General features: G+C 40.9%; 2 protein-coding genes across 3 annotated transcripts; both read left to right on the plus strand.

Moving 5' to 3' along the window:
- Positions 1–26052, plus strand: gpt (glutamic--pyruvic transaminase). 2 transcript variants are annotated; one of them, XM_072440883.1, is made up of 12 exons: positions 1–48; positions 2826–3009; positions 12480–12569; positions 12908–13016; positions 14104–14237; positions 15238–15481; positions 16792–16871; positions 16967–17103; positions 17798–17972; positions 21065–21220; positions 22880–22992; positions 23830–26052. In XM_072440883.1, exons 1-12 carry the CDS (start codon positions 17–19, stop codon positions 23921–23923), a joined length of 1548 nt encoding a protein of 515 aa, XP_072296984.1. In that variant the 5' UTR covers positions 1–16; the 3' UTR covers positions 23924–26052. The 2 variants fall into 2 exon arrangements, with proteins under 2 accessions (XP_072296984.1, XP_072296983.1); XM_072440882.1 differs by lacking the exon at positions 1–48 and having other exon boundaries at positions 2629–3009.
- On the plus strand, positions 78–1740 carry fuz (fuzzy planar cell polarity protein). The gene has a single exon (XM_072440885.1). It carries the CDS (start codon positions 387–389, stop codon positions 1665–1667), a length of 1281 nt encoding a protein of 426 aa, XP_072296986.1. The 5' UTR covers positions 78–386; the 3' UTR covers positions 1668–1740.
- Positions 26053–26058: the final 6 nt, after the last annotated feature.

The following is a 26058-nucleotide window of genomic DNA, read 5'->3' on the forward strand; positions in this document are numbered from 1 at the left end:
GTTTGTGGGCTGAAGAATGAAACATGGGACCGCGTTGCTGTGGAAACGGTAACTTGTTCCGCTAACCTCTTTTACAGGCCAAGGTGATCGGACCCCAAACTGATCTTAAACACGGATGTGGGGGACCCATCAACGTAATCGGAGGGATGACGGTCCTAAATATGTCGGTTGCTTCACTTTGGGGACAAAGCTGCGCTAGCTAAAGCTACATGTGTGGACTATTGCATCAGCTGCATTGTGCTGACGTTAAGCGGCTCTTAGCACTGAGCTATTTTCAGTGCTGTTACAATAGCACTTGATCCCAGCCCAGATACCTGACTGGCCTTTGTAGTAGCAGTACTGGAGTGCACTTGTTTATTCTAGTGGAGAGGCTGCACAGGGGCGGGATGATGCTGCAGGAGGGGCCGGTGCAGCTCCTGTGCCTCACTGCTCACAGTGGGGTCCCTCTGTTCACACGGGGCAGCTCTAAACAACTGCCCTTCTCTGTCATTGGCTCTCTAAACGGGGTGCACATGTTTGGAGGAGGTCAGGGGGTCTCGCTGCTGAGCTGTGACACTGGAGGTGAGGGAAAGGTGGTGTGGAGGGTGTTTAAGGACAGTGTGATGCTCATTGCTGTGAGTGGAGGTCAGAGAACTCCGAGCTCCCACACAGAGGAGGAGGTGTTCCTACAGCGCCTGCTGGAGAACGTGTGGGGCTGTATGGTGCTGGTGCTGGGACAGGACGAGCTGGTGACTGTGAGGAATGTAGAGCGCCTCAAGAGGGACCTGAGAGCCTGCTTCAGCCTCATAGACCTGCTGCTGGAAGAGAGACAGCAGGGCATCATGGGAAACCTTACGCACTGTGCTGACTCCCTGCTGCCTCCTAACCCCGCTCTGCTCCAGGAGGCTGTGGGAGGCTTTGCACAGGCCGCTGAAAGTGAGTTTGGCTGCCTTGTCGTTCATGGACGAATAGCTGCTGTAACTGAAAAGTGGAGTCATCTGCAGCCTCAGGAGGTGGTGCTGCTCTTAGCCTTAATGCACACACTGTCGAAGTCTGGGTCCTCTTCTTGTGACTACCCGGTGTTCCTGCCCCAGGGCAGCCCCACTGTGGCCCTCCGCCTCCTGCGCTTCCAGCTACTGCCTGGGGCAGACGTGTGTGTGCTCTGTGGCCCCACGCCCTCTCTGCACAGGGCAGAGAGTGACCTGCGCCAGGTCTGGGCTCCTGTGGTGGACTCTCTGAGGGACACTTTGGCTGTTGGGGAGCGCTGCTTACCACCATCTATCGCTCTGAGGCAGGACGTTCTGTCAATGATGCTGATAAACAGAGATACACAGCGCTCTGTCTCCTGTGTCCAGGCCCTGTCAAACCAGCCTGAGCCTCCACTGCCCTCAAGAGTGCGCTGCTGGGAACTTTTGAAGCTTTTCTACATCTTCAGCACTACCAGGTACTTCCACCAGGAGGAAAACCTGTTGGAGGAGCAGACTCCGAGCAGCTCAGAGGACTTTGTTCAGGGCTTCTCCCATCAGCCGCAGCAGTGTTACCTGGTAACAGAGGAGTGCAAGTGTTATGGACTCCAAACCGCTCAGCACCAGCTCTTCCTGCTCCTCCCTCTCTCTGTGCCTACATTTGCTCTACACTCGGTGGCCAACCAAACACTTTCACATTTAGTTACATCCACTGGGTTTTGATCTGCTGCTTCTGTACTGTCCATAAGGATGTATCTGCACATCACTGTTGCACTGAGACACAGCTACATTTGAATCCACAAACATATGGAAATGGTTTCTACCTCTTATACACAACTGATGGATATTTATTTTGATATAGAGTTTTATAATATGTTAAATAAAGTTATACTTTCTTTTGATTATGTAGTTTGAGTTTTTCCATCTTATTACTGGCTTGCATTTATTTTGCACTATTTTTTGCTTGTACAGTGTATTAACTCTTGCATGTACATGTGTCGCATGAGCACATTTATATTCAAACACACATTGTAGTTTCAATTCATGTGATATCTTTGTATTTTATTATGAAGGACACTGATAATCATAATTGGATGAATTTCACCTTCCTGCGGCCTCGAACGGCCATGTCTGTGTTAGATAAGTTAATTCATTAGATTAGACCAGTAGCATGAACAGATATCTAACATTTACAGAGGAATTTATAGAGGTTTTAGACAAGCTCAAGGTAATAGAAGGGTTTAGAGCTGCCCCACTGTCCCAAACCAAAACTCTCACCCGGACAGTCTGAAACCTCCACACAATACAATAAAATACAATAAAATAGACCCATGCTCCACACTGTCAGGAGTCCATGCCTTCAGCTCGGTTACCTAAGCGCGCGCCCTGTCCCGCGCCGTGGTAACCGGAAACGCAGAGGAGGAGACGGGACAGGCCACACCAAGAGGAGGGAGTGTGGGAGGGGTGCCGGGTGCCGGGTGCCGGGGCGGGTGACAGTGCCATGTGTGCAGCCAGACCCCCAACTACAGCCTCGTCCTGGAAAAGTGCTGGCGCATGATCCGCTCTGACGCTCTTTCAAACGTCCTGGAATTGCGCTTCTTTCTTTCTTACTTTCTTTTTGCCTTTTAGACGCGCGTCCCGTGACTCGCCGACACAACACGTCACACAGACTTTCGGAACAGCTTTGCAGGGGCCCAACATGTCGGCGACGAGTTTACTCTCACCCCGTAATCTGCGGCTCTTAAGCGGGGCCCCACGCGGATTCCTGGGCGCTTCTCGTGGTCCTCACCATCATCATCAATCCGGGGGCCGCAGCTCCAGCTCACCACTGACATGTCCCCCTTCTTCCTCCTCCTCTGTGTCCCCCTCCACTATGTGCAGAGCTTTGTCCAGTCTGACTACGTCTCGTCGCGGGCTCCCCAAAGAGAAGATGTCCGAGAATGGGCTCCCGCGGCCCAAGGTGCTCACCCTGGACACCATGAACCCCACGGTGAAGATGGTGGAGTACGCGGTGAGGGGCCCCATCGTGCAGCGCGCCGTGGAGCTGGAGAAGGAGCTGTCTGAGGTCTGTGCTGCCCCTGACGTGTCTTCTTATTATGTCTGTGTGCAGATATCTGGTTACTGATGGCAACGTGAGAGCCCCATACTGCATTGTACTATACTATACACACTATACTATACTGTACTATACTATACTGTACTATACTATACTATACTATACTGTACACAACAAATACATGTAGCTTTGGATTCATCATTCTACAGGCACGACATGAGCACAAAACCAAAGAAAAACACATTTCAGTTTAGTTTTTACAAGAGGGAATAGCAAACTTAAAGGTGCAGTATGTACTTTTTTGTTTGTGGAAAGTCTGTGGTCTCCATAGTGATGATACTGCTTTGCCTTGGATGTTCCACAGTATGGCATTAGTCTATCTCAAGGCCAAGTCAAATGTTCTTATCAAAGGGAACATCCGGACAAAACATACTAAACGGAAACGTAACTCATTAAACGCTCATGGTCAAAGGTCAGACATTTTGAACCTCTGAAGTTGTCTTTTCGTAGAGTACAAACTTCATGTGGAAACGTCCTGTACAAAATGTGTTTGAACCTGCTCGTGCGTCATAATTGAGACCCCAGATTTGTGGTTTGATGTCAATAAATGCCACCAACAATGGATAAATGGAGGGTTGTATGTTGAATTATGTTGGATTATTCCAGGCAAAGCAATAACATTTTCATGGAGATAAGCGAATGACGCACTTACACATTGTACCTTTAAACTCTAGCGTACACCAGATTGCATCACCACTTTGCTGTTTTTTTTTTGGACATGACAAAATGGTGAAATGTTGGTTTTGGTTAAACTTGATCATTGTTTTTCATCAGTTATTTCCAGCCTTTTATAATGAAGTATCATATGACATTATAACTATCACATTGTTTTTTAGCATCTCTAATCTTACACTGCTGGGTTTACATGAAGTCTATATAAATTAGACGGTCGCAGACGGTGATTAAAGTGATGTTGCTTTCACTTTCAGAAGTCTTGCAAACATCCTCTCAGATTTGATAGTGATTTGTCAGCAGCCTGTTCGTCCACGGGATGTTATTTAGTCACAGTTTCATAACCGTTACCGACATGAGCCAACAGAACGGGCCGACCGTGTGTCCAAACATAAGTCAAAGTCCAAACGTGGGTAATAAACATCATGGTCAGTCTCTAACGGCACATTTTGGTCGTACGTTGCAACATCCACTGTCCTAATGTTGTTCAGTTCTCTATAATGCTCCCGCTTTCTCAACTGGTTTTAAGCCAATGAACGGTAAATGGGAAGAAACACAACATTTTAAGTTGCGGTGTTGTTCCATTAGTAACATTTCTAACATTTTAAGGCAATATAATGTCATTTTCAACACAAAATAATGGTAGCGCTTCAATACTTGTTGAAATGAGTGTGTGGTTTGGGTTACAATACTAGTTTTTGTATCGTTTTGAGTTGCTAGTACAGTGTGCATACAGAATACACATTTGGCTGCTCTGCCTTTTGTTCTTGTGTCAAATTTTAAAGTTTTAATTCAATATTGGAAGTCTTAAAATGATCTTATCCAATCAAATCTTACATCCTAACAGTTGCTCAGTGTTGTCTCTTCTTATTGTTCTAAATAAATCATGAAATATCGGTCATTTTGTTCACGTTTGGCTACTTTCTCCAGTTGTATCACCCGGTATCGTCGCTTGTATTTTATCTTCATGGTGTTTGTGCTTAAATAGTACAAGAGCGAGTACGGGAGCGAGTACGGGAGCGAGTACGAGAGCGAGTACGGGAGCGAGTACAGGGAGCGAGTACGGGAGCGAGTACGGGAGCGAGTACGGGAGCGAGTACAGGGAGCGAGTACAGGGAGCGAGTACAGGGAGCGAGTACAGGGAGCGAGTACAGGGAGCGAGTACGGGAGCGAGTACAGGGAGCGAGTACAGGGAGCGAGTACAGGGAGCGTGTACAGGAGAGCGAGTACAGGAGAGCGAGTACAGGAGAGCGAGTACAGGAGAGCGAGTACAAGAGAGCGAGTACGGGAGCGAGTACGGGAGCGAGTACAGGGAGCGAGTACAGGGAGCGAGTACAGGGAGCGAGTACGGGAGCGAGTACAGGGAGCGAGTACAGGGAGCGAGTACAGGGAGCGAGTACAGGGAGCGAGTACGGGAGCGAGTACAGGAGCGAGTACAGGGAGCGAGTACGGGAGCGAGTACGGGAGCGAGTACAGGGAGCGAGTACAGGGAGCGAGTACAGGGAGCGTGTACAGGAGAGCGTGTACAGGAGAGCGAGTACAGGAGAGCGTGTACAGGAGAGCGTGTACAGGAGAGCGAGTACAGGGGAGCGAGTACAGGGGAGCGAGTACAGGGGAGCGAGTACAGGGGAGCGAGTACAGGGGAGCGAGTACAGGGGAGCGAGTACAGGGGAGCGAGTACAAGAGAGCGAGTACAAGAGAGCGAGTACAAGAGAGCGAGTACAAGAGAGCGAGTACAGGAGAGTACAGTGTGCATTTTCTGAACTGGAACATGAGGAAAGTTAAGAACAACAGGCTCTTTCACAGGTAAAGGCAACACGAGGAGGCGACATTTACACTAAGAAATCAAAAGTTTAGGGCTGCACAATTTGGTAAAAACATCTAAGTATTGAGATTGTTTGTTTTTAAAGTCTCCTTTTCAAAGTTCACAATTTAAACACGAGAAAATTGACAAAAAGACTTAAATCGAGCTGAAGAAGCAGATGTGTTTGAGAACGGGAGTACGGGAGCGAGTACGGGAGCGAGTACGGGAGCGAGTACAGGGAGCGAGTACGGGAGCGAGTACAGGGAGCGAGTACAGGGAGCGAGTACAGGGAGCGAGTACAGGGAGCGAGTACAGGGAGCGAGTACGGGAGCGAGTACGGGAGCGAGTACAGGGAGCGAGTACAGGGAGCGAGTACAGGGAGCGTGTACAGGAGAGCGAGTACAGGAGAGCGAGTACAAGAGAGCGAGTACGGGAGCGAGTACGGGAGCGAGTACAGGGAGCGAGTACAGGGAGCGAGTACAGGGAGCGAGTACAGGGAGCGAGTACGGGAGCGAGTACAGGGAGCGAGTACAGGGAGCGAGTACAGGGAGCGTGTACAGGAGAGCGTGTACAGGAGAGCGTGTACAGGAGAGCGAGTACAGGAGAGCGAGTACAGGGGAGCGAGTACAGGGGAGCGAGTACAGGGGAGCGAGTACAGGGGAGCGAGTACAGGGAGCGAGTACAGGGAGCGAGTACAGGGAGCGAGTACAGGGAGCGAGTACAGGGAGCGAGTACAGGGAGCGAGTACAGGGAGCGAGTACAGGGAGCGAGTACGGGAGCGAGTACAGGGAGCGAGTACAGGGAGCGTGTACAGGAGAGCGTGTACAGGAGAGCGAGTACAGGAGAGCGAGTACAGGAGAGCGAGTACAGGGGAGCGAGTACAGGGGAGCGAGTACAGGGGAGCGAGTACAGGGAGCGAGTACAGGGAGCGAGTACAGGGAGCGAGTACAGGGAGCGAGTACAAGAGAGCGAGTACAAGAGAGCGAGTACAAGAGAGCGAGTACAGGAGAGTACAGTGTGCATTTTCTGAACTGGAACATGAGGAAAGTTAAGAACAACAGGCTCTTTCACAGGTAAAGGCAACACGAGGAGGCGACATTTACACTAAGAAATCAAAAGTTTAGGGCTGCACAATTTGGTAAAAACATCTAAGTATTGAGATTGTTTGTTTTTAAAGTCTCCTTTTCAAAGTTCACAATTTAAACACGAGAAAATTGACAAAAAGACTTAAATCGAGCTGAAGAAGCAGATGTGTTTGAGAACATTCTTGTGCCAATATAAACTATAAGATTAGCAGTTTTTATGCATGATAAGATTAAATCAAAGATACGATTTAGTTGTTTGTGGAGGAAAAGCTGCAGACGAATAAACATACATTAACGTGACCTCAGAGTGGCAATAGTTGAGTAACAGAGTGAAACAGAATTACAATATCTCCAAATATCGCACATCATCAAAGGAATCTGACTACAATCCAGTCATTTCATCCATCCATCCATCCATCTTCTGCCGCTTTATCCGGGGCCGGGTCGCGGGGGCAGCAGTCTGAGCAGGGACTCCCAGACTTCCTTCTCCCCAGACACTTCCTCTAACTCCTCCGGGGGGATCCCGAGGCGTTCCCAGGCCAGCCGAGAGACATAGTCTCTCCAGCGTGTCCTGGGTCTTCCCCGGGGCCTCTTCCCGGTGGGACATGCCTGAAACACCTCCCGAGGGAGGCGCCCAGGAGGCATCCGGAACAGATGCCCGAGCCACCTCAGCTGGCTCCTCTCGACGTGGAGGAGCAGCGGCTCTACTCCGAGCTCCCCCCGTGTGGCCGAGCTCCTCACCTTATCTCTAAGGGAGCGCCCAGCCACATTTCATCATATCCAAATATCCAAAATGACATGTATCAGTTCACCCATCATATTACCCATAAATCATCATCATCTTAATTGTTATATTGCGCTCGGTTGTGTTGAACGTGATCAGATACAATAGATGCAATGTGTGATTTCATGTTCAGTTACAGTGTTAACGTTACACCTGAAATATATGTCATAATGCCAGTCATTTACGCACACACACACACACACACACACACACACACACACACACACACACACACTGACCATGGCGATGATGAGAAAATGAGTTGTGCGTCTTATGTAGTTACAAGTTGAAACGGGGAAGGAAATGGAAAAGGACATAATGCTACTTTTCTCTCATCTCAGTTTGCCACCAGTAAGAATCAAGAACATGATTCCTCACCCCAATCTCCTCCAACGCACAACTTTCACTCACTTCGGACTACTTTTTCAGCATGTGCGCTCGAGCAGGTGTTGGGTTACCATGGGAAACGGGTTACAGTGGCTTCCTCTTTGTGGTTCACTGGATCAAACCAAACAAGACAATGCCCCCTTTTAATGCGCCTCACATTTCTGCACACTAAGACTGGCTGTAAATAAATCCCCTGGTTTTTGTCTCTTACAGTAGCTCAGTGTTTTCCCCGTGCGCCAAAGATGAGGGAGTCAGAGGTTTTGTCTGGAGGAAGAGAAAGAGAAAACATGAAGTTAAAATGCGTTCTTTGTTTATTGTTGTCGTAGCGAGCGCTTTGTCGCTGGCGTGGGGCGGAGAGGAGAGAAGAGGGGGCCTTTTCAAATTCCTCCTAAAGCTCGACCAGTTGCTATGAGCACGGGGCACAAGCCTGGCTCAGATTCACCGCTCAGATCTGGACAAGACCCCACAATCAAGTAGTGTTTGGGTTTGCCTGCTGGGGAAAGGCAAAGTAGGTGTTTAGACATGAGCTTTTTGAGTGTGAGGAACGATCCAGCTTGGTCAGTGTGTCGCTGTGGCTTATTCTGCATTTGAAATGGGATAAAACGCACATGTTAAGGCCGTTAATGGAAGACGTTTGCTGTGATAAAATACTGGTAATGTTTAATTGTGTTGTAAAGTAATGGTGGTAATAAAACAGTACTTTGGATAGCTTTGGTTTGTTGTAGAAGTTATTAAGAGTAGCGTTTGTAGCCAATGTAAATAGTTGAAGAAGTGGAAGTAGCATCTTTAACAGAGGTAGTAGAAGTAATAGTGGTGGTTGTTTACTTTTGGCATTTAGTTATATTTAATCAGAAGTGTGAAGAGTAGCCACAAATTGTGTTGGAGTACTGTTACTTCAGCGTAAAGTTATTTGGGGAAAGTACTCCTTAGTAAGATTGAGTCTCTGGCACTGTAATTACTCTTGGAAGGACAAACCATTAAATCTGGCACTTAAAAGAACAACCATGAAAAATGAAATCATAACTGAAGGAGCGGTGCAAGAAACACTAATGTTCAAATCATTTAGTATTCTCCACGTAAAGCTTTTGTCTCTAGATTTATCCACAGTGGGAAGAAGAAGTAAATCTATGTGAGTAAATGTAACTGAGAATGAATTACCTTTGCCTTTTGTATCAGTAGTAGACATACAGTGTTTATAGTTGTAATATATTCTAATAAACCTAATATTTCACATTTTGTACACTCTATTATACACAACGCACCTTCTCTACACTCACTTTTCTATCTCTCATTGCAATAGAAAAGTTTGTCGGAACTTAATTCAGCCGATCCTTTTCTTTACAAACCAAGAGCACATATTTTATTTCTTCCAGATTCCATTCTGTGCTTTGGCTCTGGAGGCGTTTTCCACTCTGTATAAAGTTATTGGCTCAGACCAGGAGACGCCTCTGCTCCAGTAACCAATAAGAAAAAGACAAGTTTTTAATGTTCACTCCATTACTAACCGAACAAACATGCTGCCGATTTTCTTTTGTCTTTTTGAGGTTGAGACGTTCTGCCAGGTCACGCCGGTCCGCTCGCTCGCTGATAGCAGTTCTGTTTTCCCAGCGTGAGATAATCTTTTGGTATATGATATGTCCTCAGTGATTAGATGACGAGGATTCGATGTATATTTAGCTTGAGTAAAAGTACTAGTCTAATTTAAAGTGCGTATGACCGGCTGGGCTAATTTTGATGCTCATTTCATCTGTAAATAGCACATTTTGAAGGTTTAGAATTTTACTTCCTGGTTGTGATTGATGACATCACACATGGAAATGACATAACAACCATGTCACAATTGGATTTTCTTATATTTTGACAATGAAAAATATTTGAGAGCACTTTTATTTTGTAGATTTATGTTTAAAGGTTTAAAGTGTTGTTGTTGTTGATGATGATGACTTCCTGTAATTTTCTTCAGATTTTTCCACTTTTCGCCACAAATAGCTTCTTTATTGGTGTAAAAAACTATAAGCCATATTTACAACAGGTATAAATGCACCAAATGAAGTTAAAATGTGAAAACCATACAAACCTGTCATGCACACTTTACATTTGAGACTGTAATCACACTCTCGATAAAAGCAAGGTTATTAGCGATAAGATATAGTTTGCACAATGTTTTATAAAGTTTGAGCGGACTAGGTAAACATATTTGTCCTAATAACACATTTGGGGGAAAAGAAAATGTATGAAATGTGTACAAATTAACAATATCACTTTGTTATGTGATGTTTGGAGTTAAGTTGATGTGTTGCTAAAAAATAAACTTGTAAGGCTGTGCAGAAAATGCAAGAAATCTTAAAACAGTTAATTTTTTTGTAGCATTTAGTGAATTCCTAAAAAGGTCTGGGTTTTTTTTGCAACAATTTTGAGACTTTATCTGTGGTATATTCATGGATTCTGAGCACGTCGTTCAAAAGATAGAACATTTAGTTTGAAATCGTTAATTACTATGACAACGGTGCTAATTTTCCTTCATTGTAAAACCCATTGATATTTTCAATCACTAGTTCAATACAATTTCTCAGCTGGAACAATAATATGATCTTAAAACGCATATGACAGTTTCATTTCATTAAAACAAAATAAACATAATTGTGTAAAATCTTGCTAAAAATCTTGCCCAGTTTTTCCTGGTTTGCTTATTTACATGAAGTATATAATTTTACTTCCAGCATATGTGGCTTATGTTACATGTAACTATGCTCTAAACAAGGGCCAAAGCTTGAATATGACACCTTTATTTTGTTAAATGAAGCTCAAATCTTTATTGTATCATCACATAAAGCATGAAAAAAGCACTTTAAACCTGAAGGTATAAAACATATTGTATTACATGTTGTTGAGTCATTGTTGATGCTTGAGTTGTACTTGATGACAGTTTTATGGCGTGAACCCCAGAACATTAAAGGAATATTATGTCCCTACTTATGCGAGTCCTGTGTAGTTTGTGAACAGCTGCGCTCGTGATAAAGGGTGAAACATGAACCAATGTTACGTGTGGCTAGAGCTAGTTTGGATTCTTACTACAGAGCATTTGTAACATGATAAAGATATATAGAAAATTGTCAAGTATTGTCTTTTTCCTCATAATTTGTAGAAAAAAGTCATTGTAATGCCTCATTTGTCCAGGAGTGATCCACGGTAGAAAGTCTCAAAGGAGGTCATCTGAACAGTGTTTTTGACCAAAAGTCATTTGCATCTGACTTTTAATTTCAAAATGTCTTGATTTTAACCCTCGTCAACATGATTACTGTTAAAATGTTCTGCACAGATTATAATTCTGCTGTATTTCTTTACTTAAATCTACAGCAACTGATTTTCTTGGCTGTTTTGCATCTGAATTCGTCATTATAATCGCTTTACATTTTGGTTCATCGTAAACGGCAATGTTGTTTTAAAATGGCTCGGTAATAGAAATGTGTCCATTGACTTCCTGATCAAAACTGCAGACACGATAAGCCAAGCCTCTTTTGATGTGATAAGCCCCGCCTCTTCGATTTGGCGTTTCACTTTAACAAGCAGCAGATGGTCATTTACATGTTTTTATTCATGAAACGTGTCTTTGTGACATTTTAGAACCAAACGTGTGTCACACAGAGTACAACGGGAATACAGGACAATACAGGAGTACTCAAATATACATGGAGCTATAACTAATGCTGCCCATTGCCTCAAATCCATGGATAAATCTGCTGCTTAAATAAGTTGGGTCAGTTCATCCATGCAAGAGCACTGGTCAAAGTCCTGGCCCTGCTGTGTGCGCCGCAGCTGCTCAGGTCAAGACCCCTGAAAGTGTAAACATTTAGTCTGCATGTTATTTGTTCTTCTTCATCTCGGCGTGATGGGGGCCGTTAAGGCGACCATCCACTGCATTCTCTTAACTGGACAGTCATAAACTTTAATGTGATGGAAGTAACAATAAAAGCAGCAATAAAATCAATGTAATTTAGTAGAGTTCCGTATTTTTTACTTTTAAGACTTTTACCTATTTCAGTTTTTCAAATGTGTCCTCCTTTATTGTAGTGTTGTCACGATAGTACAATTTCAAACTCAATTTTGATACTACGGACAGACAGATATATATATATATATATATATATATATATATATATATATATATATATATATATATATATATATATATATATATATATATATATATATATATATATATATATATATATATATATATATATATATATATATATATATATATATATATATATATATATATATATATATATATATATATATATTTTTAACACATAATAGTAGTTTCTTTAATATTACAACGTGGTCTTAACACTTAGTTCTGATATAGACCAATACAGACTTTTAAATAATACTCTAGAAAGGTTACATTTTCTTCTGTATAAATACTACTAGTTCCAGATACAAATTGATACTAAAAGTTTAAGTATCAATTAGTATCTGGGTAGCAATACTTTTGACAACCCTAATCATATTGTTTGAATCCAGACCCACTTTATTTATATTGCACATTTTATGAACAATTTCCAAAGTGCTGCACAAACGCAAAACAACAACCAACCATATAATCAGTACTTCATGTGTATATGTGTATAGAATGTATTTGGTATGTAGTGCCGCCTGAATGCTAACACGTGTGTCTCTGCAGGGCATAGAGAAGCCCTTCGCTGAGGTCATCAAGGCCAACATCGGTGACGCACACGCAATGGGCCAGCAGCCAATCACCTTCTTCAGACAGGTCAGTCTAAACCTATGTTGGCTATGCTTTACATCCCAAAATACTCCCGTCACTCAGGTCACGTCTGGAATATCTGCGCAACAGGTGTTTTTTAGATCACAAGTACAAATTAGTGTAACATAAGCACCGTGTAATTTGTACCTTAGCTTTTTACAACAGTCAAAACAAACACTGTCAGTTAGTGTATATGGCAAACATGTGTTGTCTAATGTGCGAGTGGAAAGTTCTACAGCACGTTTTCCCTCTCAAAACGTTTAACCAGCTTTAATACTTTTATTAGCACTTGGATCTGTCATTTTGCTGTCAGGTTTTATGCTCATTTCTGTGTTTGTGTTAAGGTTTTGGCTCTTTGCTCGTACCCTGAGCTCCTCAACGACAACACATTCCCCGAAGATGCTAAGAATCGAGCACGCCGCATCCTTCAGTCCTGTGGAGGCTTCAGTATGGGTGAGTATTCCTTCTGCACTTCAGCATGTTATAATTATCACGCTCTTCATTAAGTTCTGGACAATGTATAATTTTAGAGCTGGAAATGACAATGTATCTCATAATGTGATGTCATACGATGCATGACTCACATATATGATATAATATGGCGCGATACTGAGATGACCTGATATATTGTTCATTATATGTGTGATATTTCACTATTCGTATGTAAATACAAAAACTAAATATTACACAAAAAAACTACACATGTTGTATGACATAATACTGGTGCAGTAGCAACATAGAAAATGTCCTTTCTACAAATATGCCATGATTAATGATGAGCTTTCACAATTTAGTTCAAATGCATAAAGAGACATCCCTTCTTCCTAGTTTAAAATACTTTTTGAGGAATCACAATATATCGGAATATTTTGTCACATTTTAACTTAAAGTGCATATGATGACAGGTTCTCTTGTTTTTCTAATTTATAGTTACTGTATTTCTTGGTTTGGTGTAATTGTCCCTGTGGCTAATATTTATCATAGCTTTACATCAGTCAAATTGCTGTTTGTGAAGAAAAATTTAAAAATAATTGTTAATAGCCAGAAGCAGAACTGAGATGTAAAACCCTCTGTGATGTCATCAATACGCGACAGTCCATCCAATATGCAGGGACAAGTTTAGGACACATGGTGGCGCAGTGGTTAGCGCTCTCACCTCACAACAAGACGGTCCCGGGGCCTTGCTGTGTGGAGTTTGCATGTTCTCGTAGGTTCTTCCTCCGGGTGCTCCGGTTTCACCAACCTATAAAAACATGTACAATAGGCTCCTCCCCTTTGGGCCAGTTTTCTTTCCTGGTTAAATAAAGGTCAATCATTTAAATGCGACTAAATGTTTTGACAGTTTTAACAATAATTTAGATGTTATCAGATCTCAATAATGCCCTTTTGGTCCTTGATTACAGCATGGTTGCTAGGTAACAGTGAATTACCTCTACTTATTTTATATTTGCTTCTCAGGACCAAACAGGAAGTTTCTTTTCCCCAGCCTTGTTCAGTAGATGTGAGTGAAATGCAGTCTAAACTTGTGCTTTCTCTGCAGGCGCGTACAGTCCCAGTCAGGGCATAGACTCGGTGCGTCTGGACGTGGCCAATTACATCGAGCGGCGGGACGGGGGCGTGCCCTGTGACCCCGAGAACATTTACCTCACCACAGGAGCCAGCGACGGCATCGTGGTACACACTCACTGTTACTTCATAGTGCACTTTGTATTAGTACACTTGTGTCAGCACATGTACATACATACACTAACCTAAAGTACTGAGGTTTTTGAACAACATTTTGATGTGTTTCACACTAATCGCACAAAGGTTTGAATGCCAAGCTTGTGATGCCAGTTGTAGCTAATTCTGCTTTGCAACAAAATAAAGTCATTTCTACATTTCTACTGTACATTTTGTGGAACCTGGTTTATCCTAATAAACAAACGCACATCTTTAATTTTGATGAAGATAGATCATCAAAATGAAAGCGCTCACTTTTTTTACTCATGTCCTGTTTAGTTTCATTACAACATTCTATAGGCCTAAAATATTTATTTGGGACGGGGGCAAATTACTGTTGTTTTATATAGAGATAATTATATGTGAACTTGCAATACAGTATAGCAAGTTAAAGGCTTGAAGTATATTTATAAATGATTAGTGGATTTTCCCCTTTTGACAGTTCTTAGGAGAATAAAATGTAGGCGGGAAAACTTATCCCCCCCATCTGGTTCTATGACATTAAAATACCTTCTAGAATCTGAAAACCACACAATGTTCAGGTTTTGTAGAAAAAGCCTGCATTCTTTCTGCGAGCTGCTTGTTTCCATAGAGATACAGTACATTTAAAGCCACGTTTAAAGTCATTTCAAGCAAAGCAAGCGCCAGAAAAGTATCATTGCGCACCTTTAAATAATTAATTTTTCCACTCTTGACACAATAACACATTTTGAAGCACAAGATACAGAAAAAAATCACCATAAACAAAGAATTTATGGCACTGACACGTAACCCTAAAGCAGGAAATATCATTAAAAGTCATAAGCTGCAACCAGTGAATAGCAGAATCGAACAATAATACTACATAGAATAAACATTGTGCCCCAAAGTATATTGTTTCATCTGTTGAATAAGTGGCTGTAGGCCTGTTGTGTGCGTGTGTATGTTAAACTTGTGTATTCCTCTCTGTCAGACCATGTTGAAGCTGCTGGTGTGTGGCCAGGGCATGGACTGCACCGGAGTGATGATCTCCATACCCCAGTACCCGCTGTACTCGGCCGCGCTGGCAGAGCTGGGCGCCGTGCAGATCAACTATTACCTGAACGAGGAGAACTGCTGGAGCATGGACATCCACGAGCTGCAGCGCGCTGTGAACGAGGCCCGCCAGCACTGCCACCCCCGCGCGCTCTGCGTCATCAACCCAGGAAACCCCACGGGTACGACTAGACCCTCTGAAGGTTTTCTGTCCAGAGAGTCGGAATTCCGGAAGGGAGGAAAGAGTGAAATGGAACATAATGTGATTTCAATGGAGGAAATGGGATTAGTTATAGAATATGAAAATCAATGGGCTCTTGATAAATTAAAAAACCCTCAGACACATGTGATATCAGAGCCTGGTTTAATGTCATTTACACATGTATTTTACTATTTTTTTACATATTTATTATTTTTATAAAGGAAATGTTTTAATTTGTTAGGTTTTACTGGACAATTGCATCATTGTCTCTAAAGATTTACAGCCGTCATCACTGATAATACTTTTTCAAAATTGAAATACAATATTGAAGATAGAAAACACTATATATATTTTATATAGAAAGACGTAAAACCATTAACATTTAGATCTGACTAAATGTTTCACTTAGAAAATGTGTTCTGTTTTACTTTGACTTGAGTCTTCTCCATTGAACATTTAGAATTTTTCTAATGAGGATTTTAAAAAAGTCTCTTTGTGCTGAGGATGTTATTTTGAAACTATTATATATCTATCAATATTGTAACAAACAAAAAATATATTGCATTGCAAGTTTAAGGTCCTTCGTCAAACAAAAAATGATTGCTTTAATAATAAGAATCAAAAAGGCTGAAGGCAGAAAAGTCTAAATTAGCATCTATTAGTCTCAGTTTTGTCCCTTAAGTTTTTATTCTGACAGAATTGGAATGATAGATTAAGGCATAAACATATTTCTTTTAAAATAACTGATTTTTTTCATGATGTATCAAGAATAAGTATGAAAAGGACAAGAGGTGGTGGAGTGGTTAAGGCAGCAGCACACATGCCAGTCTCCATGTGCAGCCGGCCGCTGTGTCCAGAGTACGAATCCTGACTCTGACAATTTACTGCATGTCCTCCCTTCTCTCACCCCATTTCACGCTCCGCTGTCCTGTCTAATAAAGCCTACGGGCCAAAAAATCCTTCCAAAAAAAGAAAGAAAAGGACAAAGAAAATGTTTTGTCGCTTGTGCAGTAAAAATTGTACATAATTAAGATGACATTTTATACAGTGTAGTGTCTTTAATAGTGGTAGTTGTAACTTAAGTTTACTTTCAAGTTATAATTTTGTTGTTGTTTGCATTTATTCACAAATACTCTGGGTTAAGGTCATTTATTTCTAATCCACATGACTGCAGTTGTTTTTGTTTTTAGGCTGTTTTATTGGCAGTATTTCATAGAGGAGTCAAAAGCAACACTAGAGGGCAGCATAGTGTCCCCATCATTCTCACTGTGCCTCTTTGCTCTGGGACAGGTCAGGTTCAGAGCAGACAGTGTATCGAGGACGTCATCAGATTCGCTGCCAAAGAGCGGCTCTTCTTAATGGCAGATGAGGTATCGTCTTTGCACTTTTCATCCTTTAATTCTCCTCATTTCTTCTTAGTCTGTGGTCCTCTTTCCTCGCTTTGACTGTGAACTTGCTCCTCCAGGTGTATCAGGATAATGTGTACGCGGAGGGCTGCCAGTTTCACTCTTTTAAGAAGGTTCTGTTTGAGATGGGACCAGAGTATTCAGAGAGTGTTGAACTGGCCTCGTTCCACTCCACCTCCAAGTGTTACATGGGAGAGTAAGTCCCAATATGTGATGGTTGGATGTAAAATGGAAATTAAAAGCTGAAAGCAATGGTAGAGAATATTTTTGTTGGAACTTTAACATTTAGAGTTTTAACCTAAAATTTGGCTTTGAAGAGCAATTGAAGGGTTAGAGAACTGGTACTTTTAAAAGCTGTTTATAGCATGAACAAATTCAAAGTTAACGTCTACTTTAAATACACAAAAATATGTAAACATTTAAACTACCTCTTTAAATTGTACTTTAATGGCAATATATGTTATGTTACCCACTTAAGTCGTCCCCATTTAAAACAATACACTGGGGGAAAAAATTAAAAGGTATGTTAAAGGTAAGTGCTTGAATTAAGTCATATTTATCTGTTTTTTTGTAAATGTTTACTGTCTTAAAATATGATTTGCCAATAAAACAAGTAGGTTTTATCTTATTTCGAAAGCAGGGACATGTCGACTGAGAAAATGTTTGTCGTTTTCTTATATTTAGTAAAACGATACAGTTTATGCTTTTTCCAATGGCAAATCTTAGTTTAAGACCATCAAAAAATACTCTAATCAAGTCACTCACTATTTAATTCAAGCACTTATAATGCTATTCATAGTCAGCTGAATGTATGAATGTAAAATCACTCTATCTGCGTTCTTGTGTACGTTTATGAACAGTAAAAGTACATTGCTGCTGCTCCTCTTCAGGTGTGGTTTTCGCGGCGGCTACATGGAGGTGATCAACATGGACGATGACGTGAAGGCCCAGCTGACCAAACTGGTGTCTGTGCGCCTCTGTGCCCCCGTCCCAGGACAGGCCCTCATGGACCTGGTGGTGAACCCCCCACAGCCCGGAGAGCCCTCCTACAACTGCTTCATCAAGGTAATACTTCTACTTCTCTTAATCGTTTTATTGTCACACGTCTGACACAAGCAGATGTATTCGTGTTATAACGAGGGAGTCGCAGTTCATCATTAGTTATACTGTAAGAAAATCTGTCAGTACTTTTGTTCTTTTTTCACATAAATGTAGATGCGTACGAAGATATTTCTAGGGTAATTTGGACATTTTTATTGGACATTTTTAAATTGAAACGCTCAGATTCCGTGACAATTGTCTGTTTTATCGCTTTGCCGACATTCCAAAGAGCAAAGCATTCGACAGATGAGGCTGTAGTGTTGACACATGAATAACTTATTAAATTGAGTGAGGCTGAAGTCTGTATTTTCTGTCAAATCTTTTATCGAAACAGGAATCTACTTATTTTAGTCTTTATTCGTCAGTGACCATGTAAAACATGATTGATCCTACAAGAGTAAAGCAGTTACATCTTGAATCCAGCCCAGTTGATCTTTGTATTCTTTGTGCTAGTCCCATGCCAGGGGAAAGACGTCTGGTATTAAATCTATTCCATTATGTGTATCTCTGCAACTTGTATCTTAGAACTTTTACCAACTTGAGCATGAAGCAAACCGTAAACGAGGCTCAGAGCCTCAGGGGGCCCTAAGCGAAAACATTTTTGGGGGCCCCTCACCACGTCATCAGAATCAGTTTTATTGCCATTGTCAGTGAACAATTCACATATGGGAACTTTCTTCAACGCAAACAAAGCGCACCAAAACTCCAGGGCATATGTTTGACAGTTAGTTTATTCTCAACACCTCACAAGCTCAAATATTGATAACTTAAATCCCACAATGCAACTTGGTATTCCGCTGACCTCTACTCCCTGTACAAATAACACACGTCCCAGATATGTTTTTGGGCGTATTTGTGGGCGTTAAGGGTCTACAGCCACATTAGCACATTAGTTTAAATTAATGAACAGGGGGGGTCTGGGGGCCCTCCCCCAGAAATTTTCAGACCTTTTTTGGGTCTTCTGCTGCATTTTAATGTGGTCCAGCCGGCTAAAGTAAGAGTCAAATGTTGAGGTTGTAATGCTATAAAATGATGTGATGAAACTGTGCCAGGAGAAAATGATTAAAGCCAGTTATTAATACATTATGGTACTTAATTACTCAATACAATATTGGCTATGAAAAATAATTATGGTCAAATTGATTCATTTTAACTGAAAATGTAAAAGTAATAGTTATCCTTACTAATTTATCTTTTACTGCTCCCAACTGTTCCTTCTTGCCAAAGTGACAAAACAAGTTATATTAAATTAAACAAATGGCATAAGCATTGCTTGATTAACAATTAACACTGATAAAACAGTGCAAACATGTTATTCCCAGAGAATGAACAGAACAGGAAGTGCAGGTCCAAAGCTCGCTATAGTGAAGAGACTGCGCTTCTGCAACTTTGCCACTTTTGTATAAAAATATATAGTATTATTCTATAACAGACGTAATCATAATATGTCTGGTTATTTTTCACTATCAATTTATTATAATTTATAACAAATAGTCTAATGATGCTTTTTAAATAAATTTAAATGTTTTATTGCTCTATTAAAAGTTAATTACAATATAAATGTTTGTTCTGATCAGAACATCACACACTGGACTCCTCTGTGTGAAACAATGCTGCGATGTGATTGGCTGATGGACCTTACGTGCATAAACCTTTACGTTCCTCTCATTCCACTTTAAGAAGTCAAAGTAAAACAGACATCACGAGTCACGATTGATCTCACACATGGTGATGTGAGAGAGAGGGACGCAAACTCAAACCCGCTCATCTCTGACTGAGGCTGCACAGGGGCCCGGGACAGGGGCCCGGGACAGGGGCCCGGGACAGGGGCCGCACACTGTTCACTCCAAAGTCTCACGTCAGAGGTTCTGGACCAGACGGCGCTCGTCCGGACCGGATCTCCGCCTCTTAGTGACCCGGGGCATAGAGGCCCCTCACCGGCCTCACCTGCAGCTAACACTACCGGGCTGGTGTAAATGTGAAGCTTATTATCTTTCATTCAGACACATATTGTGCGCGGGGCAGAGCTCTCGTCGCCTCCAGCCTGAGCGAACTAACGTGACAGAATCGTGTTGTTTCAAACAGCAGCATTAACCGTCTCTTTGTAAGAGAAGTTCAATACCTGGAGAGTGTTGTTGAGTTTGCAGTTTCTTTACATCGTCAAGAAGTTTCTTCTTTCGTTTTTCGGCATCGGGGAGATATATTCTTCTGGACATGAGGACCACGTTGTGTTGTGTTTATGTTTTGCTCTTGTTCTGCTCGCGCACAATGAAGTTGCCCAATCAGCGCAGGTTTGGTGTCTCGGTTGCCAGATTGTCATTACAAATAAATGCGGTTTGTGCGTTATATGTTACCGCTGTGTGCGCTGCCGCGCCAGCAGCGCTACTACACTAGTGGCACACGCTGCGCTTGCACTTCTCATAAGACGGGTTGCCAGATTGGGGGCCCTACTAACGCCTCGGGGCCCTACGCGGCTGCTTAGTTCGCTTATAGGCTGGGCCGGCCCTGCTCAGAGCGTCACTTTTCAAATCTTACTGTACTTAATGTTTTTTTCTGCAATAAATAAATAAATAGCAGAATGAAACACTTAAGTCGTAAGTTAGTATCTAGAATTAGTTACATATTCAACTCTGTACAGCTCAAATCTTATCGTACAACAACAAAAATAACACAACGTTCCCCCCTAGTGGATAGAAAGGGTACGCACGCTGAGTACTAAGCCCCAAAATGTACAGTTTCAGCTTTTAGTCTTGCTTGTGACAGGTCTTGACGGCGAATATCCATCTGAAATGTGCTAAAACATCCATGTAAATCGCTCTGTTGAGTTTTAAAGATTGAAATACTGTAAATTGACTTAGAAATGAAACGGCAGCAATACCACTTCATTTACAATTTACACAACGTTGTAATTTAGCCGTCATCCTAAAACAAAAACTCTGATATTGTCATTTATTTAGCATTTCTTCAGCATTTCTTCCACATCTTTAGATTTCTGTTGTTTTACTACTGAAACAACCATTGTCCTATACGCTTAATGTCCTTTTCCCCCCATTCAGGAGCGCACGGCCACATTAAGTGCCTTAGCGGAGAAGGCCAAACTCACAGAGCAGATCCTGAACACTGTGCCCGGGATCCGCTGTAATCCCGTCCAAGGAGCCATGTACTCGTTCCCCAGCATCAGCATCCCAGAGAAGGCCGTTCAAGAGGCTCTGGTATGTCTGCTTTTGCTCTCGCTCGAGTGAATCAATGGAGCGGCTTTGAATGAGGTTTTATACAAGCGTTTATTATTGTGCAGAGAATGTCATTTTTATTTTAATGGGTTTATTGGTTTAAAATGGGTTGTTTATTTATTTATAAAAAAAAAATTGAATGGGTTTATTGTTGCTTACACAATAGTTTGAAATGTTCCATAATCAAGGTTGAACTGGATGACAGTGAACACAACAGTACAGTTCATAATAATTCAATACTTCTTTTTTATATTTACTTGCTCATTGTTTTTTTTGTTTTTTTTTTGGTATTTACATTTGTCTTAAGTAGAAGAAAAATACTTATTCAAGGTGGAATAAAAACAACCATTTATATAAGGAATGAAACAAGTTATTAATCGTAACTAACCGATTAATGAAATAATCTTCAGCTAATTTGGTAATTGAATAATCGTTTTCTGTTCCATGCATTGACTCCAAATGAGAGAAGAGGTTTTATGACTGACATAGATTTGCAATTGACCAAAAATGACACTAGAAACACAACAAAAATGACACTATTTGCGAATGCGCTCGATGGTGTTCTCAAGCAGCGTCTTTATCTTCATCTTAGTCAAACTTAATAAAAAATGTCATATTCACAGCCTTTCATGATCTTAAAAACTAATTAATTAATCTATACAGCCCTACGACCTTGTAACATTTTACAGTATATGCTCGATTTCATTAGATAAAAAGTAAATTTAATATAATGTCTACTGTCTAAGTGAGTAAAGGGCTTTGTTACTCTTTCATGGTTGGTGATAATTGATTACTACATTTGTCAAGGGACATTTTAATAGTTGATTTGTCCGTTATTTAGATTTATCTATGCACAGAAACACATTTTTGCTTTCTTTTGTTTAACACACAACATGGGTGGAATATTTATTCATTTTTCGTATTTTGACAGTATGTACGCAGTAATTTATCAATCTTTCTAGAATGTGCGAGAATGTGTCTGTGAATGAAATACGTTATGCCCTTGTTTGAAAGATTACTGTTTTTATAGTTGTTTTTTTTTCATATTTCAAGAACTTTTTTGTAGCCTTTCTTTAATTTTCTAAATATTTGTAATTTTTATTAGGAAAATGTGCAAAATATCGCAAAAAATATAAAGTATATCTCCACAACAACTATTGCAATACTGTTATTTTTTATTATATCTTCCACCGCTGCTTTAGAATGCACTTTATACATACAGGTGAAGTAGCATTACAATATGACTCAGTTCTGCACACGTTCCACCTTCTGCACAGAGGGAACAAATGATTTCCTATCATTCGAGACGGTCAAAGCTCGAAGGTCAATCCAGCTGACCTGATGTCACATGATCAGTCCCACAAAGTCAAAGAGTTAAAGACCAGCAAATGAGCTCGCACTAACATTTGAGATTTAGTCTTTTGAGCTTGTTTAGATAATTGAGCCATTAAAACTTGATCAATCAAACTGAATGTACGTTTTTCAAATCAGTTGGAAATGAAGAATAACGTCTCTTTCTTATATAACAATGAGGGCATATTTGAAAGTGGTGAGAAAAGAGAAATTGCTTAAACCAGTTCAAATCTTCATAACCCTTCATAGACTTTCTGATGAGGTCTGTTTTGTGCTCTGTTTGTGCAGGAGAAAGGCCAGCAGCCCGACATGTTTTACTGCATGAAGATGTTGGAAGAGACCGGGATCTGCCTCGTGCCAGGGAGTGGCTTTGGACAGAAGGACGGCACATACCACTTCAGGTGAGCGACATATAGTCAAGGCCAACTACAAATGAAATGCAGTTGAGATGGCTTTTAGGACTAGAATAAACAAAAGAAAACTGGTATCGCTGAAAACATTTTTTAGATCCAATAATGTTACACTGCCTTTCCAGGATAAAAAGCTCTGCACGCTAATATTTCATTGTCTTTAGTTTTGATTACAGCACACTTTCTCTGTGGCATAGGTTCAATAAACTTCTGCTGTATTAAAAGATTTCCTTCTTTCCAGCGTTGCATTATTTTTCACTTATTGATCGTGTATTGATGATGTGAGAGAGTGACCACTGCACCAAGCCTTCTGCAGCTCAAACACTCTCACTGGGGGTCACATCTGTAGTAGAGTTTCTGCTTCTCCTTAGATGTTTGCTGTAATTGTTATCTGGACTACACAGACTCTAAAACACATTTTATTACAAAGGCCGTGGCATTATTGGAACAAAATGTCCAAAAAAGATCAGACCATTTCAGATTTTCCTCAATAATACACTTTTTTTTGGTAAATTAACTCTATCTAGAAGCCTTCAGTCAGCATATTTTAACCTTTATTTGGTTGAAAATGTGTTTAAACTCGACTAATCGTAAAAATACTAGTGACTAGTCGACTACAAAAATAATTGTTTCCTTCTAATAAAAACCAAGAGGTTCAAATTTGTCATATTTCTGTGATTTTTCTGTATCGTTGCCTGTTCAAACGAGTTGATTCCAGTGGTGATATTCATTAGTGGCTGGATAGTGAATTTTTTCTTTCTTTTTTTTTTTGGACAACCCTAGTCTGGTGTAAAAGTCATTAATTTAATTTCACTTTTTTCCCTCCAGAATGACCATCCTGCCGCCGATAGACAAGCTGACCATTCTGCTCAACAAAGTGAAGACGTTCCACCAGAAATTCACGCAGCAGTACTCCTCCTAAATCCCAAATCCTCCCCTTTCTCCTCTTCGTCTTCATTAAAACCGCCACAAGAGAGAGACGGACCTCAGCCACGTGTCACTAAACTCAAAGTGCCTTCCTCTGGCTCTGGTGTTGACACACTTCAGCCGACGCAGTTCAAACACCGGAACATTCTAAGACGTTCACACAATTAACACATAAAGCCCATTTCGCCCTGGAAACCGAGAGCGTGTTTAAAGAGTGACCCCAGTAAAGACTGAAACGACTGCTTTTTTCCTGTCTGTTGTCCTGATAATATGAAGGATGCATGTGCTGTAACTGTAAGTGATGTGAAGTTTTAAAAAAAGTTAAAAAAGGGAAACTCAAATGAAGCTTGCTCATTAAGAACACGGAGAAGACATTTTTTTTGAGGGCTGATGATAATTGTGGTTCTCATTTCATTTGATATCAATTTGCACTTGTTTTAAGACTGGACTTTGACAGAATTTCTTGACAATTCACCTTTATGAATATGAAAATGACTTTGTTCGCATTGTAGTTCACTGGTGTTGGTTAATCCGTTCTAAATTGGTGGTGTTCGAGTTAATTTGGACTCAAAAAAACGACGATGTTGTATTCATGGGTTTCGGCTTCCTGCTTTATGCAACGTCATTAATTGCCATGACAACGGACCTAACTCCTCATCATTCTGAAACCCGCGGATAGCCGTATAGAGCCACTGGTGATTGTATTTCAGTCTGTTTTAGTTGAATGCAGCTCTGTGCTTTGAGTGAGTGACAGGCGGATTAACCAATCACAGTGACGTTGATTGCTTAATTACCTCCTGAAGTCGGCATGAAGTTAACAACGGTATTTTGTGATCGAGATTCCGGAAAAACCTTATTTACATTTTAACAACACCCCAAAATGTTCTGAACTCTGACTTGACTGTAGAGGTGGGAGATATATCAAAAATTAAGTATGTATCTATATTTATAATGACTAAAAATGATTTGGTTTGCCCTAATTTATGATGAATAAAAGGATTGACATTTCAAACGTGTCCAGGAGAACTGACAAAAAGACTGAGCTCGGCCTTTGAACTGACGGACTCATAAAAGAAACTTGTTTGTACAGGATTAGCACTTATGCAGAAAACAACAGGATAGTTTTGGTATTTGTAGAGGAAATTATGGCACTTCAGTTCTTCCAAACAAAAGTATGTAGTGATATTTCTGCACTCTTATGGTCAATTCACGTTTTGTGCACTACTTGAACCTCATGCAAGACATTTAAAGACTTATTTTAACACATTCCTGATGCGTTTTTTAAACTATTGTCTGAAAATCATCAAGTTATGCAAAAAACAACAACATTGACATATTCATTTTTGTCACTATCGCCCACATCTACTTAACTACACAACAAATGTACGTATTTATGGTCCTTAACCCAAGAAACTGTACCCGAATTCTACTTGAACACTCAGACCTGAGACCTCGCACGTTCAAATCCTCATAAAAATACACGACTTGACTTTGCTTGTTAATCGATCTAATGAAGACTTGTTTTTTGTTTGGATTTGCACTGGAATGGCCAAAGTTAGACTATGTAACAGTCTTAAGCAGAAAACTCGACTTGTAAAGCTCATAAGATGCAGTTGCATGGTTGCAAAACGATTTTGTAGAAAATATGTAACAAATTACTTTATTTTATAGTATAGAACTTTGTAGAAAGAATTTTGATTTTTGATTTTTTTGAGCGTTTTTTCCTTTAGTGAGCGCATTCTTTGCCTTACAGACAGGACAGAAGTTTTATGTGTACAATTTACTTTCTTACTTAATTCTGAGGGAAATGAAGGATGTTAAACCGTTTTTGATTGTGCTTCTAGCTAAAAAAGCCAGTGCCAAAACACTACAGAAACATGCAATTATCAATCACCACATATCTGTATTCTATATTCTGTATGAAGAAAAGAATTTCATGGTTTTTGCAATGTAAGATTATATTTGAGTTATTTTCATGCCGGTAGTCATGCTCAGGTCCCTGTACAGCCACATTTCAAGTTTTGTTGAATGACATTGTGTAATTATATTCACATTTTTCTGATTCTCATTTTAGTTGCCATTAACAATTTTCTGTAATAAACCGTTACATGAACCTAACCAGAACTGCTG

The sequence above is a fragment of the Eucyclogobius newberryi genome, unplaced genomic scaffold (genome assembly GCF_026437365.1).
Source record: "Eucyclogobius newberryi isolate DKJ021-1_F unplaced genomic scaffold, fEucNew1.0.hap1 SCAF_12, whole genome shotgun sequence".
Lineage (NCBI taxonomy): Eukaryota > Metazoa > Chordata > Actinopteri > Gobiiformes > Gobiidae > Eucyclogobius > Eucyclogobius newberryi.